The 14,311-nt window shown below is 51.1% G+C and overlaps 10 protein-coding genes across 10 annotated transcripts; 7 read left to right on the top strand and 3 right to left on the bottom strand.

Moving 5' to 3' along the window:
- Positions 1 to 68: 68 nt before the first annotated feature.
- On the bottom strand, positions 69 to 1,157 carry echA (enoyl-CoA hydratase echA; the record flags this gene model as incomplete). The annotated part of the gene is made up of 4 exons (XM_058458414.1): positions 69 to 118; positions 182 to 727; positions 815 to 952; positions 1,010 to 1,157. 4 exons carry the CDS (start codon positions 1,155 to 1,157, stop codon positions 69 to 71), a joined length of 882 nt encoding a protein of 293 aa, XP_058324636.1.
- Positions 1,158 to 1,579: 422 nt separating this feature from the next.
- N7508_000328 (Rer1 family protein) lies at positions 1,580 to 2,467 on the top strand (the record flags this gene model as incomplete). The annotated part of the gene is made up of 4 exons (XM_058458413.1): positions 1,580 to 1,648; positions 1,759 to 1,876; positions 2,014 to 2,316; positions 2,388 to 2,467. The coding sequence occupies 4 exons, from the start codon at positions 1,580 to 1,582 to the stop codon at positions 2,465 to 2,467; spliced, it is 570 nt and encodes a 189-aa protein (XP_058324635.1).
- Positions 2,468 to 3,061: 594 nt separating this feature from the next.
- On the top strand, positions 3,062 to 3,829 carry N7508_000327 (copper transporter family protein; the record flags this gene model as incomplete). The annotated part of the gene is made up of 2 exons (XM_058458412.1): positions 3,062 to 3,612; positions 3,694 to 3,829. The coding sequence occupies 2 exons, from the start codon at positions 3,062 to 3,064 to the stop codon at positions 3,827 to 3,829; spliced, it is 687 nt and encodes a 228-aa protein (XP_058324634.1).
- Positions 3,830 to 3,974: 145 nt separating this feature from the next.
- N7508_000326 (uncharacterized protein) lies at positions 3,975 to 4,604 on the top strand (the record flags this gene model as incomplete). The annotated part of the gene is made up of 1 exon (XM_058458411.1): positions 3,975 to 4,604. One exon carries the CDS (start codon positions 3,975 to 3,977, stop codon positions 4,602 to 4,604), a length of 630 nt encoding a protein of 209 aa, XP_058324633.1.
- A 328-nt stretch (positions 4,605 to 4,932) lies between these two features.
- Positions 4,933 to 5,920, bottom strand: N7508_000325 (uncharacterized protein; the record flags this gene model as incomplete). Its single annotated transcript, XM_058458410.1, has 2 exons — positions 4,933 to 5,661; positions 5,744 to 5,920. 2 exons carry the CDS (start codon positions 5,918 to 5,920, stop codon positions 4,933 to 4,935), a joined length of 906 nt encoding a protein of 301 aa, XP_058324632.1.
- A 684-nt stretch (positions 5,921 to 6,604) lies between these two features.
- N7508_000324 (dihydroorotate dehydrogenase 2) lies at positions 6,605 to 8,231 on the top strand (the record flags this gene model as incomplete). Its single annotated transcript, XM_058458409.1, has 2 exons — positions 6,605 to 7,072; positions 7,122 to 8,231. 2 exons carry the CDS (start codon positions 6,605 to 6,607, stop codon positions 8,229 to 8,231), a joined length of 1,578 nt encoding a protein of 525 aa, XP_058324631.1.
- An 896-nt stretch (positions 8,232 to 9,127) lies between these two features.
- On the bottom strand, positions 9,128 to 9,973 carry N7508_000323 (triose-phosphate isomerase; the record flags this gene model as incomplete). The annotated part of the gene is made up of 1 exon (XM_058458408.1): positions 9,128 to 9,973. One exon carries the CDS (start codon positions 9,971 to 9,973, stop codon positions 9,128 to 9,130), a length of 846 nt encoding a protein of 281 aa, XP_058324630.1.
- A 1,484-nt stretch (positions 9,974 to 11,457) lies between these two features.
- On the top strand, positions 11,458 to 11,937 carry N7508_000322 (RpiB/LacA/LacB family sugar-phosphate isomerase; the record flags this gene model as incomplete). Its single annotated transcript, XM_058458407.1, has 1 exon — positions 11,458 to 11,937. The coding sequence occupies one exon, from the start codon at positions 11,458 to 11,460 to the stop codon at positions 11,935 to 11,937; it is 480 nt and encodes a 159-aa protein (XP_058324629.1).
- A 281-nt stretch (positions 11,938 to 12,218) lies between these two features.
- Positions 12,219 to 13,294, top strand: N7508_000321 (putative U-box domain protein; the record flags this gene model as incomplete). The annotated part of the gene is made up of 3 exons (XM_058458406.1): positions 12,219 to 12,301; positions 12,418 to 12,955; positions 13,061 to 13,294. The coding sequence occupies 3 exons, from the start codon at positions 12,219 to 12,221 to the stop codon at positions 13,292 to 13,294; spliced, it is 855 nt and encodes a 284-aa protein (XP_058324628.1).
- A 277-nt stretch (positions 13,295 to 13,571) lies between these two features.
- N7508_000320 (uncharacterized protein) lies at positions 13,572 to 14,158 on the top strand (the record flags this gene model as incomplete). The annotated part of the gene is made up of 2 exons (XM_058458405.1): positions 13,572 to 13,895; positions 14,042 to 14,158. 2 exons carry the CDS (start codon positions 13,572 to 13,574, stop codon positions 14,156 to 14,158), a joined length of 441 nt encoding a protein of 146 aa, XP_058324627.1.
- Positions 14,159 to 14,311: the final 153 nt, after the last annotated feature.

Here is a 14,311-nt window from a genome sequence, read left to right as displayed (position 1 = left end):
CAGCGTTATGCATTGCATGTGTTCAGGCAATGAAAAGAGCCAGCTCTCTATCCTATGCAATGATATATCTACTCATGAGACCACTCAGGCTTCTTCTTCTCAGCAAAAGCAGTCATACCTAAAAAGAAACACAAAATTAGCAAACCTTACCCAACCCTATAACCCCCAGCTGAAAACTCACCAATCTTTTGATCCTTGCTCCCAAACAACGCATGGAAAAGCCTGCGCTCGTACTCAACCCCCTCCTTAAGCGACAACTCCTGACTCTTGTTAACAACCTCCTTACCAGCCACAACAGCAACACGACTATAACCAGCAATGGTCTCAGCAGTCTTGAAAGCCTCCTCAAGCAACGCCTCCTGACCCCCTTCAACAACCTTAGCAGCAACACCCCACTCACCAGCCTCCTTACCGCTAAAGTTCTTGCCGGTGAGGATAAGCTCCATAGCCTTGCTCTTGCCCACGGCACGGGTCAGACGCTGCGATCCGCCTGCGCCGGGGATTGTGCCGAGCTTTATCTCGGGCTGGCCGAAGGTTGCTTTCTCCGTGCAATAGAGGATGTCGCACATCAGTGCTAGCTCGCATCCGCCACCTAGGGCGTACCCGGATACGGCGGCGATTACGGGCTTGCGGATTGTGTTTGCTAGGTGGGACCAGGGGGCGATGAAGTTCTCGTTGTAGGCGGCGGCAAAGGTTTTCGGGGCCATTTCTTTGATGTCGGCTCCGGCTGGATGGTATTAGTATTTGGTTCAGATTGGGAATTGGGGACTAAGGATTGGATTGGATTGGGAAAGTCGGCTAGATATGGACATACCGGCAAAAGCCTTCTCGCTTCCTGTGATGATGATCGCGCCAATGCTCTGGTCATTGTCGTAGGTACTCAGGGCTTCGTTGAGCTCCTTGAAAAGTGGAGTGCACAGGGCATTGAGGGCCTTAGGACGGTTCAGGGTGACTAAGGAAAGCGGTCAATCTTGATGTGGTGGCTATTCTGTTTCCATTGGGCACTTACTCAGGCCAACACCGGGCTTGGGGGTCGAGGTTAGAATGTGCTCATAGCTACCAGCAGCTGAAGAATAACCCCGGACTCGAGCTAGATACGAAGTCAAAGGGACAGCTGTCTTGGAGGTAGCCAACCGAGTACACTGGCGTGCAAACATTGTGCCTGGTTATGATATGCAAGTGCTTGAAAAGTTGAAAGTGTTGGACTATGAAAGGGTGAAGTAGTACTGAGCTAGCATAACATCATAGAGCTCCGTTTCCCCGCGACCGATACGCCGAAGTTAACCGTTCCGAGGTTCACGTGTAGGTGACTAAGTAGTCCTGAAGCAGCTAGCGTCTTCCGCCACTACACAGCCACAAGTCACCTGTCTAAGGTCACATGTTCCTGGGTGGCTGGGGAGTCGTCTCTTGCCTGATTGGTCGGTGAGCAGTGGACACTTTTCTGCTCCTGAGCCTGTGCCTTTCTCCTCCGGAATGTCTGGTTTCAGCTTATCTTAATATCGCATTTCCTTGCTTTTTCCCTTCTCTCTTTCTCTTTGGTGGCCTTTACTTGTGTACCGCCCGACCTCTTCTCTTCACCATGGATGTTCCTGAGCCCGACCAGTCGCCTTTCACGGCCATGACCGCGCACACCTCTAAATTGACCCGGGTGAGTCTATCATGAGGGGCAGAGACATTGCGCAATGCCCTCGAGTCCTTCATTCCTCGAATCTGCGAGAACAGTTGAAGCAGCATGCTAACCTACGCTTTTCGCATCAGAAATACCAAGCCTACCTCGATGCCTCGACCCCGTACACAACCTACCGCTGGGTAGGCTCCGGCGTACTCCTGTTCTTCTTCTTCCTGCGCATTGTCATTGCGCAGGGTTGGTACATTGGTACGGTCCCTCCGATTCTTTGAGCGATTGCGAAGCGCAATAATGCATCCGGAAAACACCATGCGAGATAGCATCCGATGGAAACGTTGGGAACCTTGGCATAAACAAGCCGCTAACATGATCGTCTTGCGCCACAGTCGCCTACACACTCGGAATTTACCTTCTGAACCTCTTCCTCGCCTTCCTGACTCCCAAGTTCGATCCTTCTCTCACCCAGGACGAGGGCCTCGAGGACGGTGATGCGGGGTCCCCCAGCCTCCCCACCAAGAAGGATGAGGAGTTCCGACCCTTCATCCGTCGCCTACCGGAGTTCAAGTTCTGGCACTCGGCTACCCAGGCCATTACCATTGGCTTCGTCTGCTCCTGGTTCTCCGTCTTTGATATTCCCGTCTTCTGGCCCGTGCTGGTTGTTTACTGGATCATCCTGTTTGTGCTGACGAGTATGTTTACCGGCCTAGCGTGGCCTTCCTTCAATATCATTCTTGGAAACCGTTCTAACAGTTTTGCGCAGTGCGACGACAAATCCAGCACATGATCAAGTACCGCTACGTGCCCTTCTCTTTCGGCAAGACACGATACGGCCGTACATAAGATCTTACTTTCTTAATCTCCCTGCTGTCTCTGTCTCTATATCCACGATTGTTCTATGATTGCTGTGTATTGTATGCGAGTTTTGACTTGGTGGGACTGACAGACATGATATGAAATGAGGTGAAGCATTGGACGGGCTCATGGCGATCCATTTTATGAATTTCTCCAGTCTTTGTTTTTATAATCACTACTTTGCTTAGACGGTTGCCATTTGGTCCGGTATTCTTCACTTGTGAAATATGATTAGACTTGAAGTCATTATTCTATCTCTATGTATCCTTTGGTGGACTTTTGGATAATATATTCTTGAAAGCGTCCTGCAAGGTACTTCTTTACTTGACTTTCCTATGGAGGTAGCCTGAGACAAATACTTGATCGGCTGAGCGCATTTGCGGTCATTTACTAGTACGATCTAATTTGAGAACATTAAACGTCTAACTGAGACACGAAGTCAAATCCATGTTGATGATATTGTCAACTCGATTGCCGCAATAATTTATTTGTCTTCTCCCAATTCTTCCCACCACCTCCATCCCTCAACATCCCTGGGAATGATCTCAAGCCACGGACACCCATTCGCACTCACACTCCCACATGGATGAGAGCTCTGGCATGGACGCAAACACCTCGACAAACATGAACATGGGCATGGCATCGACCTTCTCAACCTCCACCACAGTCACCCTCCTCTTCACTGGCTGGAAAACCACAACACCAACCCAATACACCCTCACTCTGCTTCTCCTCCTTCTCCTCGCAATCTTCAACCGCTTCCTCGGCGCTCTCAAGTTCCAACTCGAGCAAGCATGGGCCCAGCACGGTCTCGTCCCACCAGCTCTCGAGCTCACGGCTATCCATTCACGAGGTGACATCCACAAAGCAAAACTCAGCCCGCTTCCCAATTACATTCGTGTCCACGGGGATGAGAACGACGACGAAGATATGGGGCAGGCGCTGTCAGTTGCTTATGACAATGCCGGAATGGGGCGTTCAACGGCGAGTCTCCTCGAACGAGGTGTTTCGCAGAGGAAGTGGTCTTGCAACTTTGACCTTCCATCTTGGAGAGCTAGTGGAAGATGGTCTCTTCGGAAGGATGGTGTGGGGGGGTTACTTGAATTGACTCGGGCTTTGATTGGGTATCTTTTGTATGTTTTGTTTACTTCCGTGGCTACTTGCGTGTGTTGTGGGTTTTTGAACACTTTGCTAATCACATGTTGTCTGAACAGGATGCTAGCTGTCATGACTTTCAACACTGGGGTCTTCGTTGCCGTCTTGCTTGGGGTCTTGTGTGGAGAGCTACTGTTTGCGAGATTCTTTCGTGGCATGACTGGCTGGCAGGAGGGTGCTTGTCATGGATCTTGAGTTCGTCACGGGTGTTGTACAACACTACCTCGTATTCTAGTATTACATGATTCGTTGGCATATCTTTCAGGGAACTTTCATGGTTGAATCAGCATGTTCTTGAGCGTATTGCTTCCACTTCATCCGTTGATCCAATCCCTGCGCCATGCGCCATGTTGACGTGATATTTGCTGTGGACTCATCAGCAAGTACGAAGAACAACTGGCCTAGTGGCAGGCCTCTGGTGGCAATTCATGAGCGCAGACTCAACTCATCAGGAATCGGAAATGGAACTGCTTTTTCAAGCATCCCAGATACAAACACATTCATCAATCTCGGCTTGAATACACGTCCAACTTTCTTCGGTTGTGACATTTCCAACCTCACCGACCCAGCTCCACTTGTGGTGTACGTTCCTAATCACCCATACACCATGCTCTCAAACAAATCCACCTTCCAAGTGGAATACTCAATTATCGAAAGAGATGCTGTGATTGAAAATGGATACAATGCCATGACCATGGGAAATGGGACAGGAAATGGCTATTCCGACTGGTCTGCATGCGCAGGCTGTGCGATTCTCAGTCGGTCTTTTGATCGAACTGATACTCAGGTGCCTGAAGTTTGCAGAAAATGCTTTGTGAAGTTTTGTTGGGATGGAACTCGCAACAGCACCGAGCCAGGTTTTTATGAGCCTGTGCTAATTGTTGCAAAGAATTTCGCGACGAAAGAATCAGTCTCTTATCTGGTAACTTTCCTGGTGCCGATCTTCGTGCTGGTTTTCGTGTTGAGGTAATAGGCGGATCCATTATCTGCTATTCAGCTTAACAAATTGTTGTGCTTATTCGTGTTATTAGTCAAAAATGTGTGGATTTCATAGATCTTGCAGGCATAGCCTTTTCACAACCCTACCATTTTAAGATCCAGACGTTTAATTCGAAGCTCCTAAGATGGGCAAAACAAGAGAGGCCGAAAGAAAACACAAAAGGTCCATGAAATAGGGTACTCGCTCCGCGGCTTTACTGTAGAACCCGTCTAGTACTTTATGGTATCGGGTGCACACTCATAACTTCTTTTCCAGAACAATAATCGTTGCAGATCACAAACATCGGGTTCAAAAACCGTCAAGAGCCCCTAGATTTTCCCAATCCACCAAGCCATCCACGCCCAGAAATCCTCTCTGCAACAACCACAGCAAGACAACTAACAATCAACCCTTCAAGAAGTCCATCCGAATCAGCATCCAACTCAGCAATCACCCCCAAAGACCCCAAAATCCGTTTATCTGTCCGATTCTGCCAAACAGCAAGAACATCATCAGGCCGATCAGCGGCAAAGAACTTCAAGTTCCCATTCCCATCACTAGCATTCACCTCACCATCTCGCGCATCAAACAAAGACAATGCAGCCTTTGACCCCTTCCAATAATACGTCTTAACAATACCCTCATTTACAATCTCAACACGATACGTCCTCCCAATCCCCTTCCGAACAACATCAACCGAGCAATATTCCACCAAATCAGAAGAAACAGCCACAGACCCTGGGAGATCATCCCTCAGAGCTGTAGACTCTACCAGGTGAAATAAATCAGCAGTAACATGTAACCCCATTAGACCTTCAATACCGCGATAACGAATACGCGCGCGGTGGTCTTGCGGTTCTGGAGATGGGTCGTTCCGGCTGCGGACTACCGTGCCACCGGCGTAGATATCAAATGGGGCCGGTAAGTATAGACGTTGTTTGTACCAGGGAATGCGGAGGGTGTGATATACTGGACTTGGGGATTGGGCGTTGCCTCCTGATGGGTGGATTTGGAGGCAGAAGCTGAAGGCGTTGGTGCCTAGTGCTACCTGTACAGGGTTAGTTTTGGCCATTGGATATTTCATGGCTTTAGGAGTATAACAAATGATTGGGATTTTAATATAGGCATACATCTTTGAATACATTGAAGGAGCGGTAAGGTTGCATTTTATTGGTTATTTGTTGCTCTTCCTGTGGGATCTCATTTGCGAATTGTTGAGGTGATACTTGATTTGTTTGTGAAGAGTCATCTCTGTCGAAACAAACATGGTCGAAGCCCACAGCTGTGGATAGGGGTTGGTCAGACATTGTTGTTGTTGCAAGGATTAGTCTTTAAAACGATCAGATGTTTAGATGGGTATCAGCTCAGGTTTCGCTGACGGTTGATCCAAAGCTGTATATGTTGGAAGCAGGCTTTCGAGTAAAGAGGCCAGGACATAAAATCGATTTAAATGTGAAAGAAAGTCAAGTAGCCCGCGAGTCGCGATGGAAGTTGGTCATGGCGATCTTAGCACCTGGGCAGCGTTGCCCGATACGAGGTCGTGGTCCAATAGATGATCATCACAGCGAGGGGACTTCATCCGTTTAGACATTCAAAAAAAATCTGAGAGCTAGCATAATTGATACATTCTGACCATATAATCATTTACTACAACAAAGTAATGTGTAGCATGAGAGAAAATACTCTATAGAGCTTCACCGCCACATTGTGCAGGCATTATCACCCACCGCCCGGAAAGAGCAGAACCCGAATCCGCCCTTGACAACTGCAAGGGACTGCGAGAACCTCGGATCGTGCTCAATTGCAATTGTAAGTCTTTTCCGGGGTGCATATTGACCTGCCTGTCCTGTTTCAATTGGTCCCCAACCGGAGCCGCTTGAATCTCGACAACTTCATGCGCACAGTCTAGCTACGATCGGAAAACTAACGGCTGTATAGGTTCGGCGTAGCTCCGCCGAAGAACAATTGAATCTCCACACCCTGCAGTCAAGATGTCCTGCATCGCCGCTAAAATGGCCTGGAGAGCCAGCATTCGGGCTCGTGCCCTTCCTACCTCCCGCTTGGCCCAACGCCCGTCGGCATTGATCTCGAAGCGGGTCCCCGGTGCGAAGAGATATGCTTCGGATTCGGCTGAAGCTGCAAAGGAAACCGTGAAGGATGCCGCTAAGGAGGCCACGAAGGAATTTCCTAAGGAAATCCCCCGTAAGGCTGGTCGTGGCTCCAAGAAGGCGTTGTACGGCACTTCATTGGCATTGACTCTGCTCGTGGGCTACATCTATGGAACCGATACCAGGGCTAGCATCCACCGATATGGAATTGTTCCTTTGATCCGGCAATTCTACCCTGATGCGGAGGATGCGCACCACATGGGCGTGGACATGCTGAAGAAGCTCTACCCATACAGTCTTCACCCGCGCGAGCGTGGAAATCCAGACAGCGACGGGGCCCTCGCAACAGAGGTAATTGCCCTGCCAGCGCTTAGATAGATCGATGCTGACAAGCTAGCAGGTCTTCGGCTACACCCTCTCCAACCCCATCGGTATCTCCGCCGGTCTGGACAAGCACGCCGACATTCCCGATGCGCTTTTTGACCTCGGACCTGCCATCGTTGAAGTCGGCGGCACCACTCCTCTCCCCCAGGACGGAAACCCCAAGCCGCGTGTCTTCCGCCTGCCCTCGCAGCACGCCATGATCAACCGCTACGGCCTCAACTCCAAGGGCGCAGACCACATGGCGGCCGTCCTGAAGCAGCGGGTCACCGACTTCGCCTACGCCGCCGGCTTCGGTCTCCAGGATGAATCCGAGCAGCGCGTCCTCGACGGTGAAGCCAATGTTCCCCCAGGCAGTCTCGTCCCCGGCAAGCTCCTTGCCGTGCAAGTCGCCAAGAACAAGCTCACCCCTGACAACGACATCGAAGCCATCAAGCACGACTACGTCTACTGCGTCGACCGCGTAGCCCGATACGCCGACATCCTCGTCGTAAACGTCTCCAGCCCAAACACACCGGGCCTGCGCGATCTCCAAGCCACAGCGCCCCTAACAGCAATCCTGACCGCAGTCGTCGGCGCTGCCAAGAACATCGAGCGCAAGACCAAGCCCTTCGTAATGGTCAAGGTCAGCCCCGACGAAGACTCGAACGAACAAATCTCCGGGATCTGCGAAGCAGTCTGGAACTCGGGCGTCGACGGCGTAATCGTCGGCAACACAACCAACCGCCGGCCCGACCCCGTGCCCGAGGGCTTTGTCCTCCCAGAAGCAGAGCAGAAGACTCTAGCCGAGACGGGCGGCTATTCCGGCCCGCAGCTATTTGACCGCTCTGTCGCGCTGGTCGCTCGCTACCGCGCCTTGCTAGACAAGGGTCCCTCGTCTGCGGCTGATGCCAAGTCCGATACCCCTGCGACTGAGCTTGAAGGTGCCGTCGAGAAGGCTGTTGACTTGGCGACTTTGCCGCGGAAGGTTATTTTTGCTTCTGGTGGTATTACCTCTGGTAAGGAGGCTCGCCAGGCTATTGAAGCTGGTGCTTCTGTTGCTATGATGTATACTGGAGTTGTGTATGGGGGCATTGGCACTGTCACGCGAGTGAAGAAGGAGTTGCGTGAGGAGATGCAAAAGAAATAAGCGGTGTAGGGGATGAGAGATGAAAGATGAAAGTATGTCTGATTTGATAGAATTCTGTAAATAGCATGGATTGGATTGGGTATTGGAAAGAAAAATAGGATTTACTGCTGCATTCACGTATCCCATGCATTGCAAAGAGTGCATTTCTCGCCCGAAAGACTCGACCGACATTTCGGTACGATGTAGGGTCTAGGTGTCAGCAGTCCTTTGAGAATATCAACCTAGTCAGGAAGTGCCGAAGAAAAGAAAAGGAAAGAAAAAGGGGGAAAGTGGATGTATAGATCCTTCACATCCAAGCTCGGATTACTCCATCAGTGCAAATCTGGAGCTTCAGAATCCACAGTGGATCAAGTCAAGCTGCAAAAGAAACGTCTCCCGTGATCATTGGTACCTGGAGTGGAAAAAGCAGGAGTTAACAAGCGACTGCAACATCCTATCAGAATAACCAAGTAGGGGGGGGTCGAGAGCCGAAGTGCATATATGCAGTTGGACTATAAAAAGTTTTTAAGATCATCTGAGCAAATCTGACTTATTTGAGTGGAGAAAAAGAAGGGCCAAAACTGGGGAAATCAAATCCACTCGAGTTCTCCAGTTTTCTGTGGGTTTGCCCGTTCGGGATCCCCAGATAGGCTTCCCGAACTCGTTTTCTCGCTTTCTTTCATGTCTCGTGAGCTGTGGATTTGTCTAGATGATCTATGTACTTTTCGTATCACAGTGACAAGGGGCTGTATGGCGTAAAACATGTTACCGTACATGTATCTGTCCATGTAGGTAGATACACCTGGCATATGAGGTGTCGAGGTACGGTATCAAGCATCTATACCTGCATCAACATCAGTCAACTAGCACGCTTCAAATAAGCCTCAAAGCAACACAACAGCATACCCTTACCCCATTCAAAGCCCCAAACTCTCCTCGACCTCCCTAACAACCTCCCTAACACCGCCAATCTCATGCGCAAACCTCCCCAAAAACATCCCATCAACAGCCGTTCCCAAACCCCCACCACTCCAAAGCCCAGGCCCAGCACTCCCGCCATAAAGAACCCGCACGGTCCCAACCCTCTCCCCAACAACTCCCCTAATCCCCTGAACAACAGCAGAAACGTGATCAACGCCAGCCGGTCTCGGCTGCCCAATAGCCCAAACAGGCTCATAAGCAAAGATAACCGGCGCATCAGCGGGAACAGCCGCAAGCACAGCACGCACAAGAACAGCACACTCCCCCACAGCCCTGCCCACCGCCTCAGAAACAACCGCGCCGGGCGCCGTAACCTCCCCAACACAAACAAGCGGCACCATGCCGTGCCTACAGGCCGCGGCAGCCTTGGCCGCCGTCTGCGCGTCTGTCTCGTTGAAAATGGCCCTTCGCTCTGCGTGGCCCAGTTCGACGATTTTGCATCCCAGGCTTGCTAGTGAGGTCGGTGAGACTTCGCCTGTGTATGCGCCTGCGGACTCCCAGAAACAGTCTTGCGCGCCGAGGAGGAAGGGGGATGGGGTTGTGGGGATGTTTTGGGTGCGGAGGGTATCTTCGTAGGCTTTGATTATTTGCGCACAGGGGTGGATGGTTAGGAAATCAGGGATTAGGGCTAGGAGGAGTTTTTGGCGGTTGGCTGGGTGGACGATCTCGTTATCTGGGTTTAGGAGGGCGTTTAGGTAGGAGAGGGTGCGGTCTGGGGTGAAGTACATCTTCAGGGAGATGAGGAGGAGGTTTTCGGGGAGGATTGGGTATCTTGGTTCCATGGTTGGTGTGTGGTGGTGAGGTTGTCTGTCCTGGTGGTGTGGTGTTGTGGAGTGTAGAATGTAAGTTGAGGGGATCCCCGGAAAGACGGCTCGGGTCTGGGGATGGCGTTTTGCCAACCTCTTGGCTGTGCTCGGGTGAGTTGCTATGAGTGAGTTTCCAAGGGAATTGAAGCGATGTTTCTATCAGAAAGGGATATTGTAATTTCCCTTTTCCTTTGTGCCCCGCGCGTTAGCGCATTTTCCCGTGTTTCCCGTATGTTCCGAATCCATGTCTACTGTATACTTCGAATGGGATACGTCCATGATGTCACGCTAGTTCAGGGGCATAGCAAACATTCGGAGTACACTTAGCCGGCCAACGACGAATCAGCGTTATTATGGCCAGCCGGGATAGTAGCCAATGTAGCATCAGGAGAGGGGGGAAGCGCCAAACCGGTTCAGAGGTGTAGACAATTTACCTAAAGAGGCTGTGTACATTTCTTCGTCCACAACCTACGTACTAATGGTATAGATTCAACACAAAGTACGTCAAGCCATGCTTCATAGTGTAGATCCAAAATCCGGAGTAGGTTCTCAAGAACCGGTTATGCGACAGCCTGCTTGTCACTGCTAGTAACCAACAACATCGCTCCCAGTGGATCGCAGTGGAGAACATCGCAAGCTGGCGAGACCCGGGTCTGCGCATCAATTATGGGGAGATAAACGTACATGCCGACATTGGGTGACTTGTTTTTTAGGCATATGAGGCAATTCACGTTCACGTTGATGTTCACAATCTTCAGGCATATCTGCAGGCTGCCAGGTTTTCGGCCTCAGATTGAAAGTTAGTCCCGGCTATGAGGTCAACCACTTCCCGTGCTCGGACGTAACTAGGCATACGAAATGCCCAGGATCTTAGCCACAGAACCAGGTTTTGGCGTCGGGAAGGTTTTGGCCATCTTTGGCCGTTTGGGCTACTTGGCCGAGCAAAGGGAGGGCAGAGAACAGCCTGTGTACAAGCCACAGCCGTCTGGCTTAATTATCCCTTCACTGACCTCGACGGCTTTGGGATGGCTGTAGATAAGTAAGGTTAGTGGAAGCCGCCCAAGTCTATGTGTACAGTATGTGGTCAAACGTCCTGTGTAATACGAGGTAAGGCGCATGTAACGTCTCAAACGGACTCCTGTTGTATCCGACCTCGGTTTATCCTCTGTTGCCACTGACCACTCATAGCTCGTTTCAAGGGTGCTATGACGCCTGGGCGGCCCATTTGGACTCTGGAATACGCGCAACAGTATCCAGACCAGATCCAATTCGAAAGTGGAGACCATTGGTATGCCGGGGAAGGTGAAGTACAGGAAGTTGAAAGATATAAGAACCCCCTCGATATCTCCCAAATCCGGTCTTTCGTTAAGCTCAGAGTTCTCTACTTCCAATCATATCTACTCTACTCTACTCTACTTTACACTCTATCTCTTTCTGTACCTACTATACACACTTGTACAATGTCTGCCCCCCTCCGCATTGTCATGGCCTGCGATGAGGCCGGTGTCCCTTACAAGGATGCCATCAAGGACACCCTCCAGAAGAACCCCCTCGTCGCCGAGATCATCGATGTCGGCGTCAACACCTCCGATGACAAGACCGCCTACCCTCACCCCGCCGTTGAAGGAGCCAAGCTCATCACGGATGGCAAGGCAGACCGCGGCCTGTTCATCTGCGGCACTGGTCTCGGTGTAGCCATCGCCGCCAACAAGGTGCCTGGCATCCGTGCGGTCACAGCCCACGACCCCTTCTCCGTCGAGCGCTCCATCCTCAGCAACGACGCCCAAGTCCTGTGCATGGGCCAGCGGGTCATCGGCGTTGAGCTGGCCAAGAAGCTGGCCTCAGACTGGCTCAACTACCGCTTCGATCCGAAGAGTGCCTCGGCAGCCAAGGTCCAGGCGATCACCGATTATGAGACTCAGTTCCGCACTGCGGCTTAGATGTTATCCTGATTTGTCTTTCTCAGCGCATGATACCAATGTTACTTCCATTTCAGATTGGTCATAGATATGTATATAGTCACTTTCACACTTTCATGAACATCAAATTTAGCACGTCGATCAGACCTTAGGGTGTAAATTCCAGACACCGCAGTAGTTCGTGAACAAAAGTTCCTCCCGAGTCCGAAATCCTTCAAGATCAGCACTGCGTGACTGTGGAGCGCCCCACCTACTCCAGAATCGCACACGCTCAACGATCTGAACACGATCCTACATACACCATGGCGCAAGAGCTCAAAGCAAAGGGCAACGAGCTCTTCAAACAGGGCGATTATACCGGCGCCGAAGACTTCTACTCCCAAGCGTGAGCACCCCCCCCCCCCCTCCGGTCCATCCGAACACCCACTCGCCTCACCCAAACCCCAACACAAAAGCACTAATACAAACAACCCCAAACTAACAACCCATTGACATCATCAGAATCGCAAAGAACTCCAAAGAGCCAAGCTTCTTCACAAACCGCGCAATATCCCGAATATACCTAACAAAATGGACGGACGCGGAACACGACGCACGCAGCGCAATCACCCTCTACGGCTCTAAGAACCCCCTCGCTCTGAAAAGCAGCTACTACCTCGCACAAGCACTGCTGGGCCTCCAGCGCCCGCAGGAAGCATATGACGTCGCGTCCGACGCGTACAAGCAGAGTCTGTCGGCGAAGAATGCCCAGACGGAGAACTTGTCGCGCATTGTGTTGCGCGCTAAGCAGGCTATCTGGGCGGCGAGGGAGACTGCGCGGTTGAGAGAGATGGATGCTACGCTGGGAGCTGTGGAGGCGCTTATTGAGGCGGATTATAAGAGGGCGCTGGGGGAGTTGGAGGGGCGTCTGGAACGCGGGGAGATTGGGGAGATTGGGTTTGGGGAGGATCGGGATGCGCTGCGGGTTGATGCCGAGAAGAATGTGCGGAATGTTAGGGAGGCTTTTGCGCTTTCTTCTAAGGGGGAGGTTAAGGAGCGGGTGAGTTGTTCATTGTTTTGGTGGCTATGGTGGGATGGATGAGGATGTGATGGGATGGGCGAGAGAATGCGTGAGAGTGTTTGGGCTGACTTTTCTGTTTTATAGGTTGTGCCTGACTATCTCATTGATGGTATTACCTTTGAGATCATGCATGATCCGGTCATTACGCCTTCTGGGACTAGCTTTGATCGCATTGGCATCGCTAAATACGTTGAGAAGTCTGGGGTTGATCCTTTGACTCGCACGCCTATGACGGTCGGCGACTTGCGCAACAATTATGCTCTCAAGGCTGCTTGCGAGGAGTTCTTGACGAACAATGGATGGGCAGTAGACTGGTGATGTACATTTGATCTGATATTCATAGCGTCATCTTGCATCTGCGGCGTCTGGTGATAGAAAGATAAGAGGATACATATCATCATTATATCCAAGCAAATACTAAGTGCTAAGGAACCACTGCGTAACACCAAACACCATACCTAAATAGTCCTCCTGCATACTCGTACACTCCAATCTACCTCGGACCAACTGGCGAGTGTGTCAGCACCCCACCAAACAAACCCCTCCTCAACATCTCCAACCCCAACCTTGGCTCTAACCTCCCACTTCACCCAAAATGTCTGAAATCGCCCCCTTCATCGCCGTCCTGGAATCTGCCCAGAAGAAAGAGAGCAACATCACCCCCGATGTGCAACAAGCCGCCGAGGGCATCGACATCGAGGCCCTGAAGGCCGCATACGAGAAGGTCGCCGAACAGGGCGAGTTCGAGAGCGTCGAAGGTGCCGACAAGGACGTTCTCAACAAGGCCTTCGAGTTCGCTGCCAAGGCCGTTATGCTCCTCAAGACCTCCCCCGGTCTCTTGGAGAAGAAGGATCTGTACATCTACTTCAAGGTTTCCAAGGGCGAGGCTATGGAAAAGCCCGGCATGTTCGATATCCAGGTATGTTGAAATGTTATCCGCGAGAATGGGGAGCTTGGATGAGCTTGTGGTGGTGGTGGAAACATCATATCATGCACACTCACTTGGCGCGGGGAAGAAATCCCACCAACGAATATCGGCTGACTTTGCCTTTTTCCACAATACAGAAGAAGCAGCTCTTCGGCGCCTGGGAGAAGGTTAAGGATTACAACCCCTCCAAGGCTAACCAGCTCTACATCGCCCACGTCAACACCCTCATTTCCAAGTACGGTACCCGCGAGTAAATCAACACGCACAACGGCATCGATATACGCAAATAGAACACGTTATTGGATGGATGATGGATGTGGATTTGGTTGGGAATTATAGGATCCTGGGTGGATATCTGGTGATTCCCAGTAAGGGAGGGATCATTGCGGTTGAAGTTCAGGGTCTGA

Source organism: Penicillium antarcticum (assembly GCF_028974205.1).
Source record: "Penicillium antarcticum strain IBT 31339 chromosome Unknown utg000001l_segment0_segment0, whole genome shotgun sequence".
NCBI classification, from domain to species: Eukaryota; Fungi; Ascomycota; class Eurotiomycetes; order Eurotiales; family Aspergillaceae; genus Penicillium; species Penicillium antarcticum.
Note: the sequence above shows the minus strand (reverse complement) of the source record. Positions and strands in the feature narration are given on the sequence as shown.